The 22678-nt window shown below is 45.2% G+C and overlaps 2 protein-coding genes across 8 annotated transcripts in view; one reads left to right on the top strand and one right to left on the bottom strand.

Moving 5' to 3' along the window:
* The window catches only part of NUGGC (nuclear GTPase, germinal center associated), a 42641-nt gene extending 22698 nt beyond the window's left edge, over positions 1-19943 (top strand). Inside the window, exons 10-18 of the mRNA XM_055577778.1 lie at positions 3312-3417; positions 3788-3921; positions 8695-8859; positions 11413-11570; positions 13267-13408; positions 14885-14993; positions 15885-16021; positions 18432-18522; positions 19697-19943. Of these exons, the coding sequence (XP_055433753.1) occupies positions 3312-3417; positions 3788-3921; positions 8695-8859; positions 11413-11570; positions 13267-13408; positions 14885-14993; positions 15885-16021; positions 18432-18522; positions 19697-19836 (1182 nt within the window). The 3' untranslated portion in view covers positions 19837-19943. The remainder of the gene's footprint in view (positions 1-3311; positions 3418-3787; positions 3922-8694; positions 8860-11412; positions 11571-13266; positions 13409-14884; positions 14994-15884; positions 16022-18431; positions 18523-19696) is intronic.
* ELP3 (elongator acetyltransferase complex subunit 3) overlaps positions 1-22678 on the bottom strand; it is a 219600-nt gene that overhangs the window by 162143 nt on the left and 34779 nt on the right. The window lies entirely within an intron of this gene.

Below are 22678 nucleotides of genomic sequence, written 5' to 3' on the forward strand. Positions count from 1 at the left end.
GGAAGCTTTTTCTGTAATCTAGGTGGTGTTACAAAAATAAAAATAGGAGTGATAAGAACCTGAGTCAGGCAGTAACCACAGAAACAGAGTAGACGAGATGCATTCAGGAGCCAAGAGAGAGTTCCGTTCCATAGCTCAGGATGGCTAACTGTATGTGGCAGGCAAGAGAGAGCTGGGTTTTGATGGTCAGGCATGTCTTTTGAGCCGATTGTTATGCGTATTTTGCCTTTGCTTTAGCAAACCTGTAAAGAAAACCTGCACCACTGTTTCTGTGTTTCCGTGTGTCCCTCTTTTTTACTTGCACACAATTACCATGCTCACACTTCTGACCGCAGACGTGTGGCGTTTTCCCCACACTGAACAATTCTCCCTATCTCAGCTGGGTGCCTTACAGTTTAACTCAGTTTGACATTGCCTACTTGGAGAGAGGGCTTCCAAGGTGGCTCAGTGGTATAGAACCGCCTGCTGATGCAGGAGATGTGGGTTTGATCCCTGGGTCAGGAAAATCTCCTGGAAGAGGAAAGGACAACCCACTCCGGTATCCTTGTCTGAGAAATCCCACGGACAGAGGAACCTGGCAGGCTAAAGTCCATGGGGTTGCCAGACAGCTGGACGCGGCTAAACAACAACCTGGAGATAGCTCAGACCCCACAGGTTAAGGGTTTAGTCCCACAAGACTGCCCCCACTTCAGATACGGATCACAAGAAGTAGGTCCCCAGGTTACGCACTGCTTCTGACTTCATCACAAATTGGTTCCTATGACTTCCTCTCCCTTGGATTCAGTTATTTGCAAAAATAGCTCACAGAACTCAGTGGATCAATTACTCACATTTACCAGTTTATTACATAATAAAGAATTTGATATAAATGAACAGCCAGATCAAGATATACATAGGGCAAGCTCCGGGAGGCTCCCCAGGGCCGGAGCTTCAGTCCCATTAAATTGGGGTGCATTGCTCTCCAAGTATGTGGATGTCACCAACCTGGAAGTTCTCTGAACCCTATGTTATTGGGAATTTATGGAGCTTCCTCATGTAGACATGATCAATTATGAACTACATTTCCAGCTCCTCTCTCCTCTCTGGAGAAAGGGGGTGTGCTTAGAAATCCCAAGGGATTCGGGAGTTCTGTGCTGGCAACTGGGGTCAAAGACTAAATTTTAGAATGAAAGATTCTCCCAACACCTCTTTGTATAAGGGTCTCAGGAGCCCTGTGTCAGGAATTCAGGGCAGAAGCTGATAGACAGACAGACACAGAGACAGATATTATTTCACAATATCTTCTTGTTTTACTCAGTTTAAAGATCATATGAACTCACTGCTTTTCACAGAATTATTGTGTTCTGTTTGATGTTCAAGTTCACATGTTGGCCAATGGAAGCCCTTAATTTAAGCTGAATCCTTTCAGCATCAGACATTAAAAATCAATATCCTCATATCAATAACCTCAGATATGCAGATGACACCACCCTAATGGCAGAAAGCGAGGAGGAACTAAAGAACCTTTTGATGAAGATGGAAGAAGACAGTGAATAAAAACTGGCTTAAAACCCAGCATTCAAAAAACTAAGATCATGGCAGGCAGTTTCATCACTTCATGGCAAATAGATGGGGAAACAATGGAAACAGTGACAGGCTTTATTTTCTTGGGCTCCAAAATCACTGAAGGTGGTGACTGCAGCCGTGAAATTAAAAGATGCTTGCTCCTTCGAATAAAAGCTATGACAAGCCTAGACAGCATATTAAAAAGCAGAGACATTACTTTGCTGACAAAGGTCCATCTAGTCAAGGCTATGGTTTTTAAAGTAGTCATGTATGGATGTGAGAGTTGGGCTATAAAGAAAGCTGAGTGCTGAAGAACTGATGCTTCTGAACTGTGGTGTTGGAGAAGACTCTTGAGAGTTCCTTGGACAGCAAGGAGATCCAACCAGTCAATCTGAAAGGAAATCAGTCCTGAATATTCACTGGAAGGACTGATGCTGAAGCTCAAGCTTCAATACTTTAGCCACCTGATGCGAAAAGCCAACTCATTTGAAAAGACACTGATCCCGGGAAAGATCTCCTGCTGGGCAGAGAAGGGGGCGACAGAGGATGAGATGGTTGAATGGCATCACTGACTGAATGGATGTGAGTTTGAGCCAGCTCCGGGAGATCGTGAAGGACAGGGAAGGCTGGCATCCTGCAGTCCATGGGGTCTCAAAGAGTCGGATGCTACTTAGCAGCTAAAAACAACAAGACGTTATAAAACTATCTTTGCTCCCTGGCAGCAAGTTTATATTCAGACCAATTTTTTTTTCTCTGTCCCAAAACATGGACCTATTACTATAAAAGAAACTTGGGTTTCTTTTAGTGAATGAGTGAGTGAAAATTGCTCAGTCATGTCTGACTCTTTGCTACCCCATGGACTATACAGTCCATGGATCCATGGATTTCTCCAGGCCAAAATACTGGAGTGGGTAGCCGTTCCCTTCTCCAGGGGATCTTCCCAACCCAGTGATCTAACCCAGGCTTCCCGCATTGCAGGTGGATTCTTTATCAGCTGAGCCACCAGGAAAGCCCAAGAGTAGAGAATGATATTAAAAATGAAGGTTAGGGTGCAAGGAGTACATATCAAAATATTCATACAAGTAAAAGAAGTAGACAGGGTGTTATCACTGCAAAATGATTTAAGTGACAAAGCTAGATTTTTTTTAAAAAATGCGGTTACAACTAATTCAAAAAGATACATGAACCCCAGTGTTCACTGCAGCATTATTTATAGTTGCCAAGACATGGGAACAGTCTAAGTGGCCGTCAGCAGATGAATGGCTGAGTTATATTCTGCTCTGTGTGTGTGTATATATATATATACACATACATATATAAATATATATATACAGCACATATTCTTCATTCATTCATAGTACTTCTATGAACACTGGGGAGCATGTATCTTTTGGAATTAGAGTTTTCTCCAGATACATGCCCAGGAGTGGGATTGCTGGATCCCATGGTAACTCTTGTTTTTTTAAAGAGTTTTTTTAAATACACTTCTGAACTATTTTCTGTATACATTTCCATATACAAAAATAGAATTGCTATTTTTTTTAACTCCGCAGAGAATCTCTGCAACAATGTCCTCACGACCTCTGACCTTGCGAGGGGGACAGATGGGAACATCTGACCTTGAGAATGTTGCTCATTCCTTATGGGCTCGTGCAGAACGGAAAGTGGATGAGCTCAAGTTGGCTGAAGGCTCTGGTGAAGCGGGTGCATGGCTGCCTTTGTGGCAACTGAGTGATTCTGTTCCCTGTGTGCCTCTCTCACTTCAGAGAAAACTGCCAGCTGACTCCAGGGTTCTGGAAGCTTCCGAGTTGGTGTACACGGTCAGCGCCCAGGAGTACTGGCAGCAGGCTGTCCTCACCGAGGAGGAAACTGGTAACTTATATGAATACATGTATTTTTATCTCACTCACTAAAATTCTCAAGAATAAGCTTGGCATGCTGAGTTTCCCATCCTAGAACTTTCTGTGCCACACTTCTAGTTTGCCAGTTTCCACACCTACGAGCAAATATGTGTGTGTTTCTGCATTGTTGTGGTTCCTGATGCTTCACTGCTGACCTCCCATCTGTAGTTGCTGATCCTAGACTGGGGGAGACAGAAAGGTTGGTTTCATGAGCATCCCACCCCCAGAGGACCTCAACTGAAGTTGATTCAGACTGCCATCCTGATCTGTTCCTTTTCATGAATGCTGTTTCCTATGAACTCTGGCCTTTTCAAACTGTTTGTGGTGCCTGTGAATTCCAGAAATCCCCAAGCTAAGAGAGTATATCAGGAGAAGGCTCTTGGATAAGAAGAAGAGGACGGTGACCAAGTACGTCACTGAAGCTTTTGGCCTGTTGCTCCTCACAGACAGTTTCAGCTGCACAGACCACGTGCAGGTACGCTGGGAGTCCTGACTCAGGGATCAAACCTACATTGGCAGGCGGACTCTTTACCATTGAGCCACCAGGAAAGCTCAGCTTATTCCAGCAGAAGACACATCTCTCCTACCATTCAACACAGTCTACCTGATTCAAGTCTCAGGAGAGTCTAAAGTAACTATTTTTAACTTTTCCTCTCTGCCTATCTGTCACAAGTAAAAAAGGAAAAAAAAAAAAAAGAAGATCAAACATTCTTTTCTTTCCTTACTCAAAGGTTACAATGTTAACCCTCAGATGATTTTCTTTAGAGGCTATGAGTTTAGGGTGTTCCTCTGGTCAGAGAAGAAAAGTCATTCCAAGTTAATTCTCTAACTTAGTAAGAGGAAGGGTTCTGCCCAGGCTGGGAGGCAAAGGACACACAGCCCAGGGGTCTCCCCACTCATGGCTGCCCCGCGCCAGGGGTCTCTGTTCACGGTGCCGAAAGCCTTCCCACCCCTCTGCCTGCCTGTGTGCGCACGGTCGTGTCTGAGTCTTTGCAACCCCGTGGCCTAGCCTGCCAGGCTCCTCTGTCTACCGGATTCTCCAGGCAAAAATACTGAAATGGAGTGGGTAGCCATTCCCTTCTCCAGGGGATCTTCCTGACCCAGGGATTGAATCTGCCCACATTGCAGGCAGGTTCTTCACTGTCGAGCCACCAGGGAAGCCCCTGGCCTGCCTTTGAGTTATCTGCCAAATGCAGATGATGCCCACTGACTCCCTTACTACAGCAAGCTCTGAATTAACAGCCTTTGGACGTTCTTATTTGGTTGGTGTTTCTTTATTTCCATACTTGCTGTCATCTATCATATTTGCTCAGCCAAGCTGTCTGACCTGTTATTACATAGAAAAGGGAAAGGGTAGAGACATGTACAATCGCGTTGGTCCCGATAACATGGGACAGTCAACCTGGGAGGGCCCAGTGGAGGGACTAGCTGAGGCAGCTGGTCTGGACATGACTTCAATGTGAAAAGTGAGCAATGCTGACTCTTAAACAATATTTTATTTATTTGGCTGTGCAGGGTCTTCATTACGGCATGTGGAATGTAGTTCTCCAGCCAGGGATCGAACCTGGGCCCCCTGCTTTGGGAGCTTAATCCAGGGAGCCACTGGGAAGACCCGCAATGTCAACTTTTAATAGTCCATGCTGCTGCTGCTGCTAAGTTGCGTCAGTCGTGTCCGACTCTGTGTGACCCCATAGACGGCAGCCCACCAGGCTCCCCTGTCCCTGAGATTCTCCAGGCAAGAACACTGGAGTGGGTTGCCATTTCCTTCTCCAATGCATGAAAGTGAAAAGTGAAAGTGAAGTCGCTCAGTCGCTCAGTCGTGTCCGACCTCTAGCGACCCCATGGACTGCAGCCTACCAGGCTCCTCTGTCCATGGGATTTTCCAGGCAAGAGTACTGGAGTGGGGTGCCACTGCCTTCTCCCATAGTCCATGCAGTGTTGGTCAAATATCTTTGTTGTTGTCGTTTAGTCACTCAGTCGTGTCTGACTCTTTGAGACTCCACACCAGGCTTCCCTGTCCTTCACTATCTCCTGGAGCTTGCTCAAACCCATGTCCATTGAGTCAGTGATGCCATCCAACCATCTCATCCTCTGTCGTCCCCTTCTCCTCCTGCCCTCCCTCTTTCCCAGCATCAGGGCCTTTTTCATTTTAGAAATTCTACATAAAAAGTGCCAAATAGAGCAAGATTCACCATCTTTTCCCTCATATTTCTTACTCTGTGTTTTGTTCTAGTTCTGTGTGAAAAAAAAAAAAAAAAAAAAACACCTTTCTGGAATTTGAGATTTTCTACTTTGACTTTTGTCCTCTGAAATACTAGTGAAGGTTTTGACATTCCAACTTCCCGAAAAAATTCTTCGGGGTGAAAGTTGCCTTGCTGCCCAGCCAAAGATTGCTTTTGGAAGTGCTGATGGAAAATGAATCAGACGCGGTGCTGTGTGTGGTTGGTTTGCTTGATAAACACCGGGACAAAGCCTTCTGCAGTCCAAGCTGGAGTGTGATATGGAAGTACAGCCTCAGTTCTCTCCCTGTATCCAGACTCTAGGCGACAGAAGACGCAGAGGAGGGGGCTGGCTGGGATTCTATCCTAGCCTCTTAGAGGGGGTTGCCAGCAGCCTTCCTCAAAATTCTTTGGCCTCACATATCGGTCTCAGCCTTACTTCTTTGATTGAAAGTTGGAAGGCCAGAGTTTTGTCAGTTCCTTTGTATTCTGGGGGGCGGGGGGGAACACCTAAAATTGTATGTGATGGACCATTTTTTTTTAAGATTGTGACTCAAACTCAAAAATTAGAGAATAATGATTTTATTTTATATTTTTAAAATAATTACTTTCATTTTTGGTCGTGCTGAGTCTTCACAGCCGTGCACTGGCGTCTGTCTAGGTGTGGCAAGTGAGGGGTACACTCTTGGTTGGGGTGTGAAGGCTTTCCATTGTGTGGCTTCTCTTGGGGTTCCCAGGCCCCAGAGCACCGGCCACAGTAGTTGTGGGGCTCGGGCTTAGTCGCTCTGTGGCCTGTGGAATCTTCTCAGACCAGGGATTAACCCCATGTCCCCTCACTGGCAGGTGGATTCTCAACCACCGGACCCCCAGAGAAGTCTAGTTAGTGGTTTTAAATGAACAGGGATCTCACCTTTATTTTTACGAATTAAAGGGAAGTTGATTATGACAATCTCAATGCTGAATGAGTCCTGCATTTATTCATAGTAGATGCCAGCCTTTTTCCCTTTCTTCATTCCCAGCTTTTTCATTCCCAGCCCTTCTGCTTCTTATCATTCTTTCCTTCTTCAAAAAGGATTCGTTGAGAGTGAGCCATTGTGAGAATCTTGCCTGCGGCGTTCCTTTTCATGACTTCTTTCTTCTTTCATTTTGCTCACCAGTGACACCACAAATTTCAGAGAACCCAGCAAGCACTCTGAGAAAAAAGTCCTGCTTATAGAATTCTGGGGCTTCCCTCGTGGCTCAGGTGGTAAAGAATCTGTCTGTAACACAGGAGACCAGAGTTCGATCCCTAGGTCAGGAAGATCACCTGGAGAAGGGAATCGCAACCCACTCCAGTATTCTTGCCTGGAGAATTCCATGGACAGAGGAGCCTGGTGAGCTACAGCATAGAATTCTAACTAGTGAAAACTCTGAAACTTCCCAGGGCATGCCTGAAGTGAGATAGTTTCCATAGACTTCTGAAACTCATCTATTCTGAGACTCAGAATGTAGGAGTTTGAGGCTATTTTCAGGATCATTCAGCTCCATTCAACTTACTTCACAGACAATGCCCTTAAGGATTCAGGGATGATAAGTCATCCATGGAAAGTCTCACCTTAATGCAAGAGCTATTTCTGTCATCCGGTTTGGAATAGAATTTAAAATCCTATGTTATCCAGCCATTTCTCCCTGCCACTCACTCACTCCACAAACGTTTATGGACTGCACTCCCCGTGCCATGCCTGGAGTGAACAGGCACGAATAACAGTCTGTCTCCTCAGCAGGGTCCTGGCCCAGAGCAGGGAGACACATGGCCCGAGGGAGACACAGCCCAGCAGGGTGTGCCAAGTACAACGGGAGCCCAGGAAAGGGCACCCAACTCTGCTCACCCCAACTCTGCTGGGGAGTCAGGGACAGCATGACACGAGAAGTGCCTTTTGAACTTTTTCTGGGAGGACGAGAACGTGGGCAGAGCCTGTGCACAGCCAGAAGGATGGCACATTTGGGGAACGGCAGCAAGATCATGGGCAGCTACACGGGAGGAACTTTTGGGCAAAGAGAGAGCTGGCAGTGCTGGAGAAATTGGTTGAGTTCTGGCCAAGAAGGGCCTTAAGTGCTGAGCTAAGGAGTGTGGCTTCTTTCCACTGCAGGTGGACACTGCATGGTCTCCAGGGTTCTCATACAGGGGCAGGCACTACAAAGTTCCCAGATTGGAACCTAGAGGTCAAGACAGCCTCTGGTGGTCACTACCTTATATATCTGAATTGACATTTCTTCCCTGATTAGGCTGTTCTCCTTTGAAGCAGGAACCAAGTCTTTATTTTGGTGGTCCTATAGCTCTGTTATTTATTCCAGAAGGTCACTGTTAGCCTGGGACTTGATAGAAGCATAAAATCCCAGGTGCTCGGGTTTGAACCAACTTGCCCAGTGAGTTCTATGCACATTTTTTCTCACACAAATTTGAGAAATCCTATCCTCCCAAACTGCACCAAGTTCATTAAATATCTGTCAAATCAGATGTCATTGGAAAAAATCTCTTTTAATAATGGCTGGATTTTTAAAAATATTTACTCTTTCCAATAGTCTAATGGATTATACCACTAAAATAAGTTGTAGGAGGCATATATTTGTTTTGTTCTCCAATCTCACAAGTGGCTTCCCCGGTGGCTCATATGGTAAAGAATCTGCTGCCAGTGTAGAAGATTAAGGTTTGACCATTGGGTTAGGAAGAGCTCCTAGAGAAGGAAATAGCAACTTACTCCAGTATTCTTGCCTTGGAAATCCCAAGGACAGAAGAGCCTGGCAGGAGACAGTCCATGGGGTTGCAAAGAGTCGGACACAACTTAGAGACTAAGCACATACGTGTGCCAATCCCACAAAGCTTAAGCAGATCTGTGGACTGGAGGATGCTTTACTGGGCGATGGGGCGAAGTCCACTGTGGGTGATTAGCTCAAGCTCAATCTGCACAGGCTCAGAGGAAGCAGACCTGCAAAAGCCAATGCCTATAGGAAAGGCATAGCCTCATGCTCCTGATGGTCCTTGTCCCTAGAATGAACACTTGCACATGAGTGGCCTGCGGAGATTTGTGGAAGAGAAGATACAGTTGCTGGAGAAGGCCATTGACCAGTGTTTTGCCCACATAGCGCGGCCCCTGCAAGAAGGAATCTGGAACGCCAGGAGTTCCTACCGACGCATCCTTGGGGCGTGCCTGGTGGTGAGTGACCCTCTAAAGGGAAAAACCATGATATTTGGTGAGGTCTGTCTGATCCCTTGCCTACTTTTCTACTATCCCATTGCTTTCCAGAGAAATAAAGAGCTAGAAGAGATTGGGAAAGAGTGAAAATTGCACACAGGAAAGCATATTGAGTAACTGTTCAACTATGCATTGCAAGGACGCAGGGAAAGGTACATAGTTAGGGAGAAAGAGTTGGAATTTAGGATCTGAGGGTCTTGCTTTGAATGCCAGCCCCACCAAACACCCTCTCTGTAGGCCTGGGTGAGGCCCTAAACCCACTTAAGCCTGTTGGATTTTTCTTCTATAAAATGGGGATGATAAATACTTGTCTAGTCTATTTCACAGGGTTGATGTAAGTATCAATTAGATACACAATAAGAAAGCATCCTGTAATCTCTCACTTGGTGTACAAATTGTTGTTTTATCTTTTAATTAGTTATGCGTGGTTTCTAAGGGATGGCTAGGAGGAGGAGATGGTTAGATAGCATCACTGACTCAACAGACATGAATTTGAGTGAACTCTGGGAGATAGTGGAGGATAGAGGAGCCTGGTGTGCTGCAGTCCATGGGGTTGCAGAATCAGACACGACTTAGCAATTGAACAAGGGATGGGAGATAAGAAATGTGTATTGTTGTTTAAGCCATGAAGTTTGGGGTAACTGGTTTCACAGCAATAGGTAACTAAGTGACCCTAGGGAGAACTGTTTCCATAGGATGGTAGAAGATCCCAGATCAAAAAAGTGAATGAGTAAGTGGGTGCTGAGCAAGTGAAGGCAGGAGGTGGGGACCAGTCCTTTGAGATGACATATTTGGGGAGGAAGGAGCAGCATCAGGCATCTTCAGGCCGTCACTAGGGCTCTATCCTAGGAACTATCCCGTCTCTCCCTAGCCCTTCAATGGCTTCTTTCTCTGGACTACAGACACACCTGGGGAGTTCCTATTGGATAAGCAACTTGCCTTTGTGATCAGACATTTGGGCAAATATGTATATTCTAACATCATAGTGTTACATGATATAGTAAAATAACCTAAATGTCTAGTGATAAGAGAATGGTAAAGTGCATTATGATGCATCCATATGATATTATGTGGTTGTTAAAATATTTTTTGGAAGTATTTGCAATGAATTCAGGAAATGCTCATGTTATAATATTAAGTGAAATGGCAGAATATTAAAATACAGACAGCTAGACAGATAGGATAGATAGATGTGGGTAGATATAGTATGCTGCCAGTTGTACCATGCTACAGTCATTAACTTAAAATATATTCCCCTAAAACATAGATCACTGATTAATGATCACAGGTGCTTCCCTGGTGGCTCAGATGGTAAAAGAATCCGCCTGCAATGCAGGAGACCTGGGTTCAATCCCTGGGTCGGGAAGATCCCCTGGAGGAGGAAATGGCAACCCACTCCAGTATTCTTGCCTAGGAAATCCCCATGGACAGAGGCGCCTGGAGGGCTACAGTCCATGGGGTTGCAGAGAGTCAGACACAACTGAGCAACTAAACAACTACAACGATGATCCCAAGGCCCTCTACTGACATGCTGGTCAGTGCTGACGTATTTTATATTCCCTTATTCTTCTACTGAGAATCAGTCACCATGCGGCTAAAATCTGTTGCTTCTAAAAGCTCTAGCTTCATAATAATTTTTTTCTTCTCATTTGTGAATTTATGTGTCTGGGAAAAAATATGACAATTTGATATACACATCAAATCACATTTTATCAAATATTTAATAAAAAATATAAAACTGTGGGCTGTGCTTGGAAAATCTGAAACATACTTGCAGTGGAGTCAGAGCACATGTGTATTTAAGAACTGCTCATTTAACACATGTTTACCAAGCATGACATATGCCAGGACCAGATGGTGAGGACGTCATGATGGATGAGACGCTGGGCTTAATCTCAACCAGCTGATGATCCATCGCAGCAGCCTGATGAGTAAAGAGACAAATGCGAAGCTGCTGTATGTGAGCAGAGACAGTAGAGGATGCTTTGGGAGCTCAGAGTGGAAGCTCCTGCTGACCAGTGGTGTGACTGCTATCCTCTTGTGTAGCTTTATAATGACTAGCTTAATTGGAAGATCATGTCTCTACTCTTCCCAGTAATTCTTGCTTATAGTGTTTGGGATCTAGACTAAAACATCCCCAATAGATCCTAAACTAGTACTCAAGTATTACTGATAATTTCATTTTACTAAAATTTAGACTAATTGAATGAGCTTCCCAGGTGCCTCAGTAGTAAAGAATCCAACCGCAATGCAGGAGATGCAGGAATGTGCGTTTGATCCCTCTGTTGTGAAGATCCCTTGGAGGACAAAATGCCTACCCACTCCAGTATTCGTGTCTAGAGAATCCCCTGGACAGAGGAGCCTGGTGGGCTACAGTCCATGGGGTCACAAAGAGTTGGACATGTCTGACTGAGCACGAACATGCGCACACACACACACACACACGAGGCAGTGTAGGTCTGATTCCATGAATTCTAGGTACCGACTAACCCTGTTATCTTGTTGTTTATCCAGAGGAGTAGAGGAAACCAGGGCTTTCACCAGACTCTGAAAGCGGTTTGCCTGAAAAATGGCATCTATGCCTCCAGGACTCTTGCGAGAATTGATCTGAATGAAGCCATCACACAGCCCATCTACGAACAGATTGATCCCGTTTTTGGGCGCATTTTTAGGTAAAGGAATCCATTTGGCTCCTCTCTGAACAAACATCCTAAGAATGCCTGGGCCAGAGTCTCATCTTCAAGAATTTGTTCTTGGGATCTGGAAGGGTCCAGAGTAGCTTGCAACTTGAGGAGGAAAACTCAGTCTTTGGCAAAACACAAAAGCCTTCTTGGTTGGGTTTACTTAAAATTTTCCTGTGGTGACCCGGAGTGCAGCTGGAGACGCTACTTTGAGACTAATGTTATAATTCCTGTTATTTTTCAAATATCTCCTACAGGCAGCAGGGGATCCATTTTCTTATGGACCTGGGCCCAGGATAGGGTATTTTGGTTGGAGAGTGTGGACTTAAGGAAACACACAGTCTTCATAAATTTCCCTGAGCGAGAAAAGGAAAAATGGCTCAGGACGACTCTGCTCGTTCTTTGACACATGGCATGGGGTTTGGGGCCTGAGCCTTCACAGTGCCTGCTCCTTCCCTTCTTCCTTGGCCTCCAAAACCTCCTTCCACAGAAACAGTCTTCTATTCCTCACCTGTCTTCAGTCTCCATTCTTCACCTGGCCCACCACCTATTTGAACCATTCAACTTTTGCTCAATGCTCCCTGCCCCCCAACCTTCCTTTAAATTTGTTTTTCATCATGCCATTCCACCTATGCCCACTCACCCTGTTTACATGTCTGTGGGGTAAACTCCAAATTCCTTGGAATAGACTTCAAGACATTCCACCTGCTCCAATTGGCCTTTCCCACCCCTCCCTCCCCCCCCTGGCTTTTACCAATCTGAGGGCAGCAGAGAGTTACTGAGACATTCCAGAACTATGCTAAGCACTTTGCATGCATCATGTTATCATATCCTCCCAAGAACCCTCTGAAGTGGCTCTGGTCTTTTTGCAAATGAACACACTGCCATTGGGAGGAATCACACAGCTTTCCCCGGCCACTTGACGCACAGGTAGAGATCTAGGACTTCAAGCCTCTGCCCTCTCCTCTGCTCACCTGCTCACCTCATACCCCCTGGGATGTCCTGCAACTTAGTTCACTATGTCGTCCCTGGGAAGAATGCTGCCTCCTCCTTTTCACATCCCTAAACCTTACACAGGCTTCCCTGGGTGGTTCAGTGGTAAAGAATCTGCAGAATCGCCTGCAATGCAGGAGACATTGGGCTCAATCCTTGTCGGGAAGATCCCATGGAGGAAATGGCAACCCACTCCACTATTTTTGCTGGAGAATTCCATGGACAGAGCAGCCTGTCAGGCTTCAGTCCATGGTGTGACTAAGAGTCAGACATGACTCAGTGACTAAACAACAACAAACCTTGCCCATCTTTTAAGGTGTAGTTCATCCCACTCTTTCAAGTGGGAACATTTGAGTAGCAGAAAGACTGTGAGTTTTGAGGTCAAACAGATCAGTGTCTAAGGCCTGACCCTGCTACTCACTAGCCATGTGACTTTGAACACATTCTAGCAACCATTTCCAAACTTCAATTTCCTCATCCGTAAAATGGGTGTCATTGCACTGATTTCATAGGTTTTTATATCAAGGGCCTAGCGCAGCACAGTGCTTGGAACATTATAGAAATTTTATAACTATTAGATCTCATCCCCCTTCTCTTACAAATGAGTACAAGAATACCAGCTAGTTAATTCTTTGTTTTAATCCCACAATAGCTGCTGCTGTCTCTTAACATTTTACTTTGCTTTCCTCAGTAGGTCTGGGAAGCCCACTGATGGTTCAGCTCTGATCCCCCACATAGATGCTTTTAAGCTCTCTCTGCAGGAGAAGATGACTGAAATTGGGATAAGAAATGGCTGGAAATATGACAGCTATAAAAAGAGTTTCCTGATCCAGGAGGTAAGATCCTTATAAAGTGAAGAGGGCGATGAGGTTGGGTAGTAGTTTTCTTCCCAGCAGGATTTTGGAGGTTGCCTATCTTTCCCTGCTTGTTCCCTTGGAGTGTCTAGGCTCTGGGTAAGCCTAATAACAGATGCTATGAGATCCAGAACATAGCAGGATGGAGGAGAGAGAAGTGATCCTGGAGGCAGCAAGCTTTGTTCCCTTGAGAAGCAGCCAATGATAAGTGCTGAGATTGTCAAACAGACTCAGTTCCCAGGAAGTATCTTCAAAGAGTCTTTAGCTATATAAACATTTGAATCCACTTTTAATAGCCTCACTGACTTCATTTTTGCCAATATCATGAAATACCATCCACGGCAGTGAAGTTTAAAGAAGTGTCATTTTTTTGCAGATTACTTTTTAGTTTTGAGTCCTCAAGACTCTTATGTGGGACTCATTTTCTTAGTCTGGGCTGTCTTAGTCTATTTGGGCTGCTATAACAAAATACCATAGACTGGGAAGCTTACAAACAACAGACATTTCTCAGTATTCTGGAGGCTGGAAGTACAGGATCAAGGCGCAGGCAGATTTGGTGTCTGCTTGGGCCCACTTGCTGGTTTAGGGGTGGCTGTCTTTTTGCTGTGTGCTTACGTGGCAGAAGGGCACAGAAGCTCTCTAGGGACTCTTCTATAAAGGGCATCATCCCAACTGAGAGGGCTCCATCTTGAGTCCTAATCGCCTCCCAAAGGCCCTACTCCTAAAGCCATCACACTGCATTTGTGCTCAATCAGTTGTGTCTGACTCTCTGCAACCCATGGACTCTAGACCACTAGGCTCCTCTATCCATGGGATTCCCCAGGCAAGAATATTGGAGTGGGTTGCCATTTCCTTCTCCAGGGGATCTTTCCGACCCAGGGATTGAACCCAGGTCTCTTCCACTGCAGGCAGATTCTTTACCATCTGAGCCATCACACTGGGGTTTAAGATTTCAGTGTAAGAATTTTGGAAGACCTGACTATGCACAGGCCCAGCCCAAATTACACAAGAATCACCTGTGCCCCTTACCCTTCCCAAAGATGCCCCATCCCATAACCATGCGTGCATCTGAGTCCAACTCTGCAAATACTTATTGAGTTGTCTGAGGCACCAGACACTACGGGAAGCATTTTGGGATGTAAAGATGCTTAAGACAAAGTTTTGGAACTTCCCTGGTAGTCCAGTGGTTAAGACTCCGTGCTCCCAATGCAGGTGGCCTGGGTTCCATCCCTGGTTGGGGAACTAAGAGCTCATATGCTACAAAGCATGGCCAAAAAAAAAAAAAATGACAAGACAAGGTTCCTGCCTGTGAGGGAGGAGCTCACAGCCTGGTAGCGGAGGAGATGGGAACAGCCAACAGGAACCCGGGCAGAGGAAATGGTACAGCCCTCGGAAACCCCTGCCTTGCTTCTGTCAAGGGACTGTCACAAATGGCCTTTTGTTGATGTGGATTCTCAGATAAGTGCCATCCTGGGAGACCTGGAGGAACACATCCTCAGAAAGAAGAGGAAGATTTATGAGTCTCTCACCACCTCTGTTCAGAACGACCTGAAGCCCTGTTATGAAGGTGGGGGCCCCAAGGGCAATGTTTCTGCCTCCTCCGGGGTCTGTCAGCTCCTTTAGCGTCCTGTCTGCTGTTCCCCCCTTAAAGCATTTGTCCTTCTATGTCCTAAGCCCCCATAACACTCTTGGTCTGCAAGTTAAAACCCAACAATTGCAAAGGGGTGGGGAGAGGTCAGTCATGAACCGCTTTTATCTGTTCCAGTTCTTTCCATCCACCCTTCATCTAGACATCTTGCTTCTCTCTGCATTGCATCTCAGCTAATTAAACTATAAAAGCCATTTATTGAATTCTTGTTCTTATTTTAAGTATCTGTAAACTACTTGTCAGCTTTTTCTTGGTTTGTTGGTCCCATTGATTTTGTTCGGGGGTGGGTGGTGGGGTTTGGAATTTTGTAACCTTCTGCTTACTCATTAGGTTTTCTACATGAAAATGATCAAATATTGATTTTTTTTGTATTATGTTATTCTATTTCCACAGTGTATAAAATGGTGCTACATATGTGACTATATATATACAAATACATATGGTTATGTAGGTGTGTATACGTGTGCTCAGTCGTGTCTGAGTCTTTGTGACCCTATGGATTATAGCCCGCCAGGCTCCTCTGTACATGGAGTTTCTCAGGCAAGAAGACTGGAGTGGGTTGCTGTTTCCTACTCCTGGGGATCTTCCTCACCTAGGGACTGAACCCATGTCTCTTGACTCTCCTGCATTGCAGGCAGATTTTTTAACCACTGTGCCACCTGGGAAGCCCCAGGTGTGTCTATATGTGTGTCTGTATGTATATGCATATGTGTATGTGTGTATAGTTGGTTTGCTTGTCTTTATTTCTGATGCTAAGGATATCTAAGCAGGTCCTCATTGAGGTGTTACTGTGGCTGTCATTTTTGCCAGAGGCTGCACAGATCACGGGCAAAAAAGCATGTGAAAGAATGAAAGATGTCCTCAGAAGAGGGGTGGACCGGCAGGTGGCCGAGGGCATGTTTGAACGGGCGCAAGAAAGGATGCAGCACCAGTTCCAGCAGCTGAAGGTATTTGACTTATGCAGTTTGCATTCGGTCCCAGAGGACTCCTTGGGGAGCACGGGAAAGAGGGGCAGAGATGGAGGAAGTAGTAGTTGTTTGAGCCCAGATAGAGCCGGATGCCTTCTGCAAAGTGGGCTTGACTGACGCCCATGATGCTGGGGAAGGGGCCAGCCTTCACCCTGCTTCCGCCTCTACCACCATCACGTGCTGGCTCGCGCTTGCCTCAGTCTGTGACTTTAGAAACTCAGTGCCTCCAGCTCTCTCCCACACCCTTTCTCTTTCCTGAGTCATCACTAAGATCACCGTGATATCTCGAGGGGACCCTAAGCACTTCACAAACATGAGCTTATTGAATCCCCAACAAGTCGGTGAGATAAGGTGCTACGATCGTTCCCACTTTACAGATGAGAAAACTGAGCCAGACAGAGGTGTATCACCAGGTCACAGAGCTAGCAAGTTTCAAGTGTGAGAATTTGGGACCAAGTAACCTAGCTCTGCTGCTGCTGCTGCTTAGTCACTTCAGTCATGTCCAACTCTGTGCAACCCCATAGATGGCAGCCCACGAGGCTCCCCCGTCCCTGGGATTCTCCAGGCAAGAACACTGGAGTGGGTTGCCATTTCCTCTCCAATGCATGAAAGTGAAAAGTGAAAGTGAAGTCGCTCAGTCGTGTCTGACTCTTAGCGACCCCATGGACTGCAGCCCACCAGGCTCCTCCATCCATGGGATTTTCCAGGCAAGAGTACTGGAGTGTGGTGCCATTGCCTTCTCCGAACCTAGCTCTAGAAATAGTATTATCTCAAGATATACTTTTTAAAAAAATATTTATTTGACTGCACCCAGTCTTAGTTGCAAGATTTAGTTCCCTGACCAGGTATCGAACCCAGGCCTCCTGCATTGGGAGCATGGAGTCTTAGCCACTGGACCACCAGGGAAGTCCCCAGATCTTTTTTTAATGAGGGAAAATGTCTTGTCTACATAAAATACCTATAGATAAATGCCAACCAACTATTATAGATCTGTTCATTACAGTACCTGGCATAGATTTTGGTGAGATTCTGTCCCCTCTCAGAAGACAGTCCCTGACAGTTTCCTCAAAACTCAGTGCTCTGTCAAGTACACCTGGACCATCCAGTCCCAGTCCTGGGTCTCTTAGTTTGCCAGCCTCCTCTGCAAGTAATATAAATTCTTTGCTTTAGTCCAAGCTACTGCTAGCCCCTCCCTGGCCAATAGCATTTCCAAATTCATCGGCCTCAGTCCAGGCTTAGCTGACCTCTCCCAACCTCCCAAGGACCCAGCTCCTTGCTATTTCCGTCCACCTCTGGACCAACCTGCTTCCTGAAACATCTCCAACCTCTTGTGTGCAATCTCCTCTCCTCCCATCACCACAGTTTTGGAAAATCCCTTTCTGCACGACACGAAGCATGTTATTTCTCTTGGATCGGGCTAAGAGGTATCTCATTTATCAGTAGCAGTGAGTTTCCATCATCTCACATATTACTGCTGCCTACAAACACCTGCAGAAAATTTGCCAAACTCTATAGCTGCCAATCCCCACTGAGTACATAAAAACTGGCCTTCTGGCCTTTAAGGTGCCTAAGAAAACAACTGCACTGAAAAATGATTAGCACATTGATCATGTACAAATGTATCTTAAATGACAGACATGCAAGAAGGTGCAACTGGGCGAGACCACAGAGGGTTCCCGTTCTCCGATCTCACAGTGAAGCTAAGGGCCAAAGTCACTAGCACAAGGTTCACAGATGCAGCTGAGACCAGAACTGTGGTCCATTCATTGTGAAAAGATCATGTCTTGGAGTCCGGAGGTGAAGGTTCAGAACTAGGCTCTGTCAGCATAGTGGAGAGTCGAGTGTTTTTCAAAGGGTAGCAAGAGATGGTTGGAAGAAGGAAATGGTTTTCGCTGATAAAAGGACTGAGAGTAGCAAGGAGACAAATCTCAGGCAGTTGGAAAGGTATATATTAATGGTGTGTTATGAAAAGCAGGAGGTCAACAAACACTTAGGCAGTGACTAAACTCACGGTGGGACAAGAGGATGATGATCAGTGCTTTGCCTCTTTTTCTGCTTGTGTGGTATCTGTTCTCCTCCCCCCAACCCCCACCTCCACTATGCCTCTCTGCATCCTCATTACTCCTGATTTGGTTCTTCAGCATCAGAGTACAATCACCGAGTCTAGGAAAGGAGCTATGAAGGCAGGTGGGACTCCTCAGAAATGTTGTCCTGATGACTCTAGTCACCCAGGGTATCCTCAGGGGGTCCACCCTTGGACTTGACTTTGGTTTCGGCAACCTTGGTCCCTACACTCTCTGGTTGGGGAATGGGGTGGGGTCCCTTTCATAAGATTCCTTCCCCTTTAGACTGCACCATCCTAACAGAATGACTGTCCTTTGTCGTGTAGAATGGAATCACGGAGAAGGTGAAGGGCAGTATCGCTACCATGCTGACCCTGGCTTCGTCCCCAGGGGATGGGCTCTACAAGGAGCTTGCAGGTAAATACATACAACCTTTGTGTACTCGGGAGCAAGACAAACAGCCTCAGGGTTCTGGACTCCCTTCTTGGTCACAGTCTTGGCTCCCATCACTGGCCAGCTCAGGGTAGGGGAGTCTGAGTCATGCTATGGGGCACAGAGGCTCAGAGGGGATTGGAGAGGCTTTCGGATCAATGCCAGAGCCAACCCCAACGTCAGCCTGAACTGTCCCTTCACAGGGACTGTGTGTGTCAAGGGTTCTCCAGAGAAACAGGACAACAGGATGTGTATGTCTCCCACACACACAAACACACATAAGGAGATTCATTTTAAGGAACTGGCTCATGCAACTAGGAAAGGTTCATGAGTCCATGTGATAAGGGAGGCCAGCAGGCTGGAGACTCAGGAAGGACTTGCAGTTCAAGTTCAAGGGCAGTCTTCCAGAGAACCAGGAAGAGCCATTGTTGCAGATGAAGTCTAAAAGCAGTCTTCTGGAGAATTCCCTCTTGCTCAGGAAAGACCCGCCTTTTGTTCTAGTCAGACTTTCAGCTGATTAAATGAGGCCCACCTACATTGCAGAGGGGAATCTGCTTTACTCAGAGTCCACTGATTTAAATGTAAATCTCATCCACAAATACACTCACAAAAACATGCAGAATAGTGTGTGACCAACTATCTGGGCACCGTAACTCAGACAGGTGGAGACATAAAATTAACCATCACAAGGATATCATCTAGTAGCAGACCATAGGCTAAAAACCCAAGATGCCAAAATGGAGCAAATGCACTAGAATTTAGAATGGGGACAGCTGGGAGGAGAGGGAGTGGAGTGGGAGAGACATGCCTGGAAAAGACTGGGGGAGGTCTGGCATGGGGTGTGCTTTGTATCTCCTTCCACTGAGCACTTGTGAAGCCTTGGTCAAGACCCACTGATTTCCCAGACTTCTTCTATGGGTAAGTTTGTGTTTATTTTGAAGGTGCCCACTATGATCAGATAAGCCTTAAGGTAAGAGCAACAATGCCTGGTTTGATCAAGTTGTTTATAAAATACACTGATTGGACCATCTAATCTCTAAGCTCCATTCCTGAGCTCATATTTTGGGACAGTTGACCCAAGTCAAAACAGGACTCTCAGGGGATCTGTTTCCTGGGGACATTTCTGAAAAGGACACTAACTCCTGATGCTCTTCTGTAGATGTCAAAAGTGAATACAAGGAGATGGAGAAGCTGCACAGAAGCCTGAGAGAGGTTGCTGAGAATGCAGTGCTGCGGAGGGGCATGCAAAACTTCCTTCTGAGAATGTCCCCCAGCAAAGCTGGCCCCCCGAAAACATAAGATTTAATTCTTGGGGCTTAGCCCCAAGGGGATGGAATACCAGCCTACAGACAATCAGATTTACTCGTGTTGGTTAAAAGCTAATAAAGAACATCACCCAACTTTGGGAACTTTATAGGCAATAGAAAATCCATATATGGTTACTTTTGGCATAAGTCGAGTACAGAACACATCATTTCATTTTTATTCTATTGCAATGAAACCCTCAGGAAGTTCTAAAGTTTTAGGGATGAGAAACTTGTACCTCACTGAAGAAAAATACCTAAAGAGTGAAAAACTCATATGTGGAATCTAAAATATGACACAGATGCACTTATTTACAAAACAGAAGGAGACTCACAGACATCAGAAACAAACTTACGGTTACCAAAGAGGAAATGGGGTAAAGAGGGAGAAATTAGGAGTTTGAGATTAGCAGATACAAAATACTATATGTAAAACAGATAAACAATAAAGTCCTACTGTATGGCACAGGGAACTATATTCAATATCCTGTAGTAAACCATTATGTTAAAGAGTATGAAAAAGAATATATACATAAATACACATATATGTGTGTGCATATATATTATATACGTTTATGTATACATATATATGTATACAATATATGTGTGTATATATATGTACATATATATATATCTGATTCACCTTGCTGTACTACAGAAACTATCACAACACTGTGAATCATTGTTATTATAATCACTTCAATTATAATAATTTTTTAAAAAGACTCTTTAGTTTGGTTCTTGGTCTGACCCATGGACTCTATCACAAGTTCTAAGTCATAGCCGATCCATCTGCCCAAGAAATGGGACACTGGCTAGAATAAAGCAGAATGCTACTATCAGAAACATCACGACTGGGGTTCAGGGTAGCCCTTGATTCTGGAGTAGACAAGAGGAAAAGGTATGTTGCTCAGAAGACTGGGAGGTGGGCAGGGAAAAGAATAGTTTTCGAAAACACAGCTTTAAATGCTGCACAGTATTCTGATGTATAGATGTATTTTGTTGTTGTGTAGTCACTAAGTCATGTCCAAATCTTAGTGACCCCATGGACTGCAGCCCACCAGGCTCCTCTGTCCATGGGATTCTCCAGGCAAGAATGCTGGAGTGGGTTGCCATTTCCTTCTCCAGGGGATCTTGCCAACGCAGGGATTAAACTCATGTATCCTGTGTCTCCTGCACTGGCAGGCAGATTCTTTACCTGGGAAGCCCATACTACCATTTATCTTACCATTATTCTATTGCTGGACATTTAGATGGTGCTGTTTTTCTCCACTGTAAATAATATTGTAGAGAATACTCTTATACAGCTATCTCTGTCTCTAGCTCTGATTTTTTAAAGAGATAGACAACTTTATAGGTGATTTCAAATACAATTTTAAAAATTGGAATTCCTGTGTATACACAGTATTCTAAAAATCAGAATGAAAGGAAAGTATTCCAACTTATTTATGAAGCAAATTTTGACCATGATACTTAGAACAGTGATTATAAGAAAGAAAAACTAGTAAGAATTTTGAATTATGTCTCAGTTCACTTGCTTAGTTGTGTCTGACTCTTTGCGACCCCATGGACTGCAGCATGGCAGGCTTCCCTCTCCTTCACCAACTCCTGGAGCTTGCTCAGACTCACGTCCATTGAGTCAGTGATGCCATCCAACCATCTCATCCTCTGTCGTCCCCTCTTTTCCTGCCCTTAGTCTTTCCCAGCATCAGGGTCTTTTCCTATGAGTCAGTTTTTTGCGTCATGTAGCCAAAATATTACAGCTTCAGCTTCAGCATCAGTCCTTCCAATTGAATATTCAGGACTAATTTCCTTTAGGATTGACTGGTTTGATCTCCTTGCAGTCCAAGGGACTCTCAAGAGTCTTCTCCAACACCAAAGTTCAAAAGCATCGATTCTTTGGTGCTCAGCTTTCTTTATAGTTCAATTATCACATCCATATTATGTCTGCTGCTGCTGCTAAGTCGCTTCAGTCATGTCCGACTCTGTGCGACCCCATAGACAGCAGCCCACCAGGCTCCTCCATCCATGGGATTCTCCAGGCAAGAACATTGGAGTGGGTTGCCATTGCCTTCTCCAATGCATGAAAGTGAAAAGTGAAAGTGAAGTCGCTCAGTCATGTCTGACTCTTTGCGACCCCATGGACCGCAGCCTACTAGGTTTCTCCGCCCATGGGATTTTACAGGCAAGAGTACTGGAGTGGGGTGTCATTTTATGTCTAGGTATCCAATTATGCTTGCTGCTGCTGCTGCTAAGTTGCTTCAGTCGTGTCCAACTCTGTGTGACCCCATAGACAGCAGCCCAACAGGCTCCCCCGTCCCTGGGATTCTCCAGGCAAGAACACTGGAGTGGGTTGCCATTTCCTTCTCCAATGTATGAAAGTGAAAAGTGAAAGTGAAGTCGCTCAGTTGTGTCCGACTCTTAGCGACCCCATGGACTGCAGCCTACCAGGCTCCTCCATCCAAGGGATTTTCCAGGCAAGAGTACTGGAGTAGGGTACCATTGCCTTCTCCTCCAATTATGCTTAGATATCCAAAATTTAAGCAACCCCAAATAAAAAATATATGCGTTTTCTACTGTGTAACTGGTAAGTTATAGAATTGAGGAGTCCCAATTCCAAAATTCCTCTATCTCTGATTTTTATCTTTAGGATAAATTTTTTAAGAATTCCATTATAGGATCTGAGTAAAAGAGCACTTTAAAGTCTCAACTGTTCCAGAAAACCTGTCTGCTTACTAGCAGGAATATTTCCTGTGTTACCATTTTTTAATACCATTTAAAAAAAATAAAAAATGGATATTATTGTTTTGTTCAGTAGGTTCACGGGATCAGATTTT

This window comes from Bubalus kerabau, chromosome 4 (assembly GCF_029407905.1).
Source record: "Bubalus kerabau isolate K-KA32 ecotype Philippines breed swamp buffalo chromosome 4, PCC_UOA_SB_1v2, whole genome shotgun sequence".
Taxonomy (NCBI): Eukaryota; Metazoa; Chordata; class Mammalia; order Artiodactyla; family Bovidae; genus Bubalus; species Bubalus kerabau.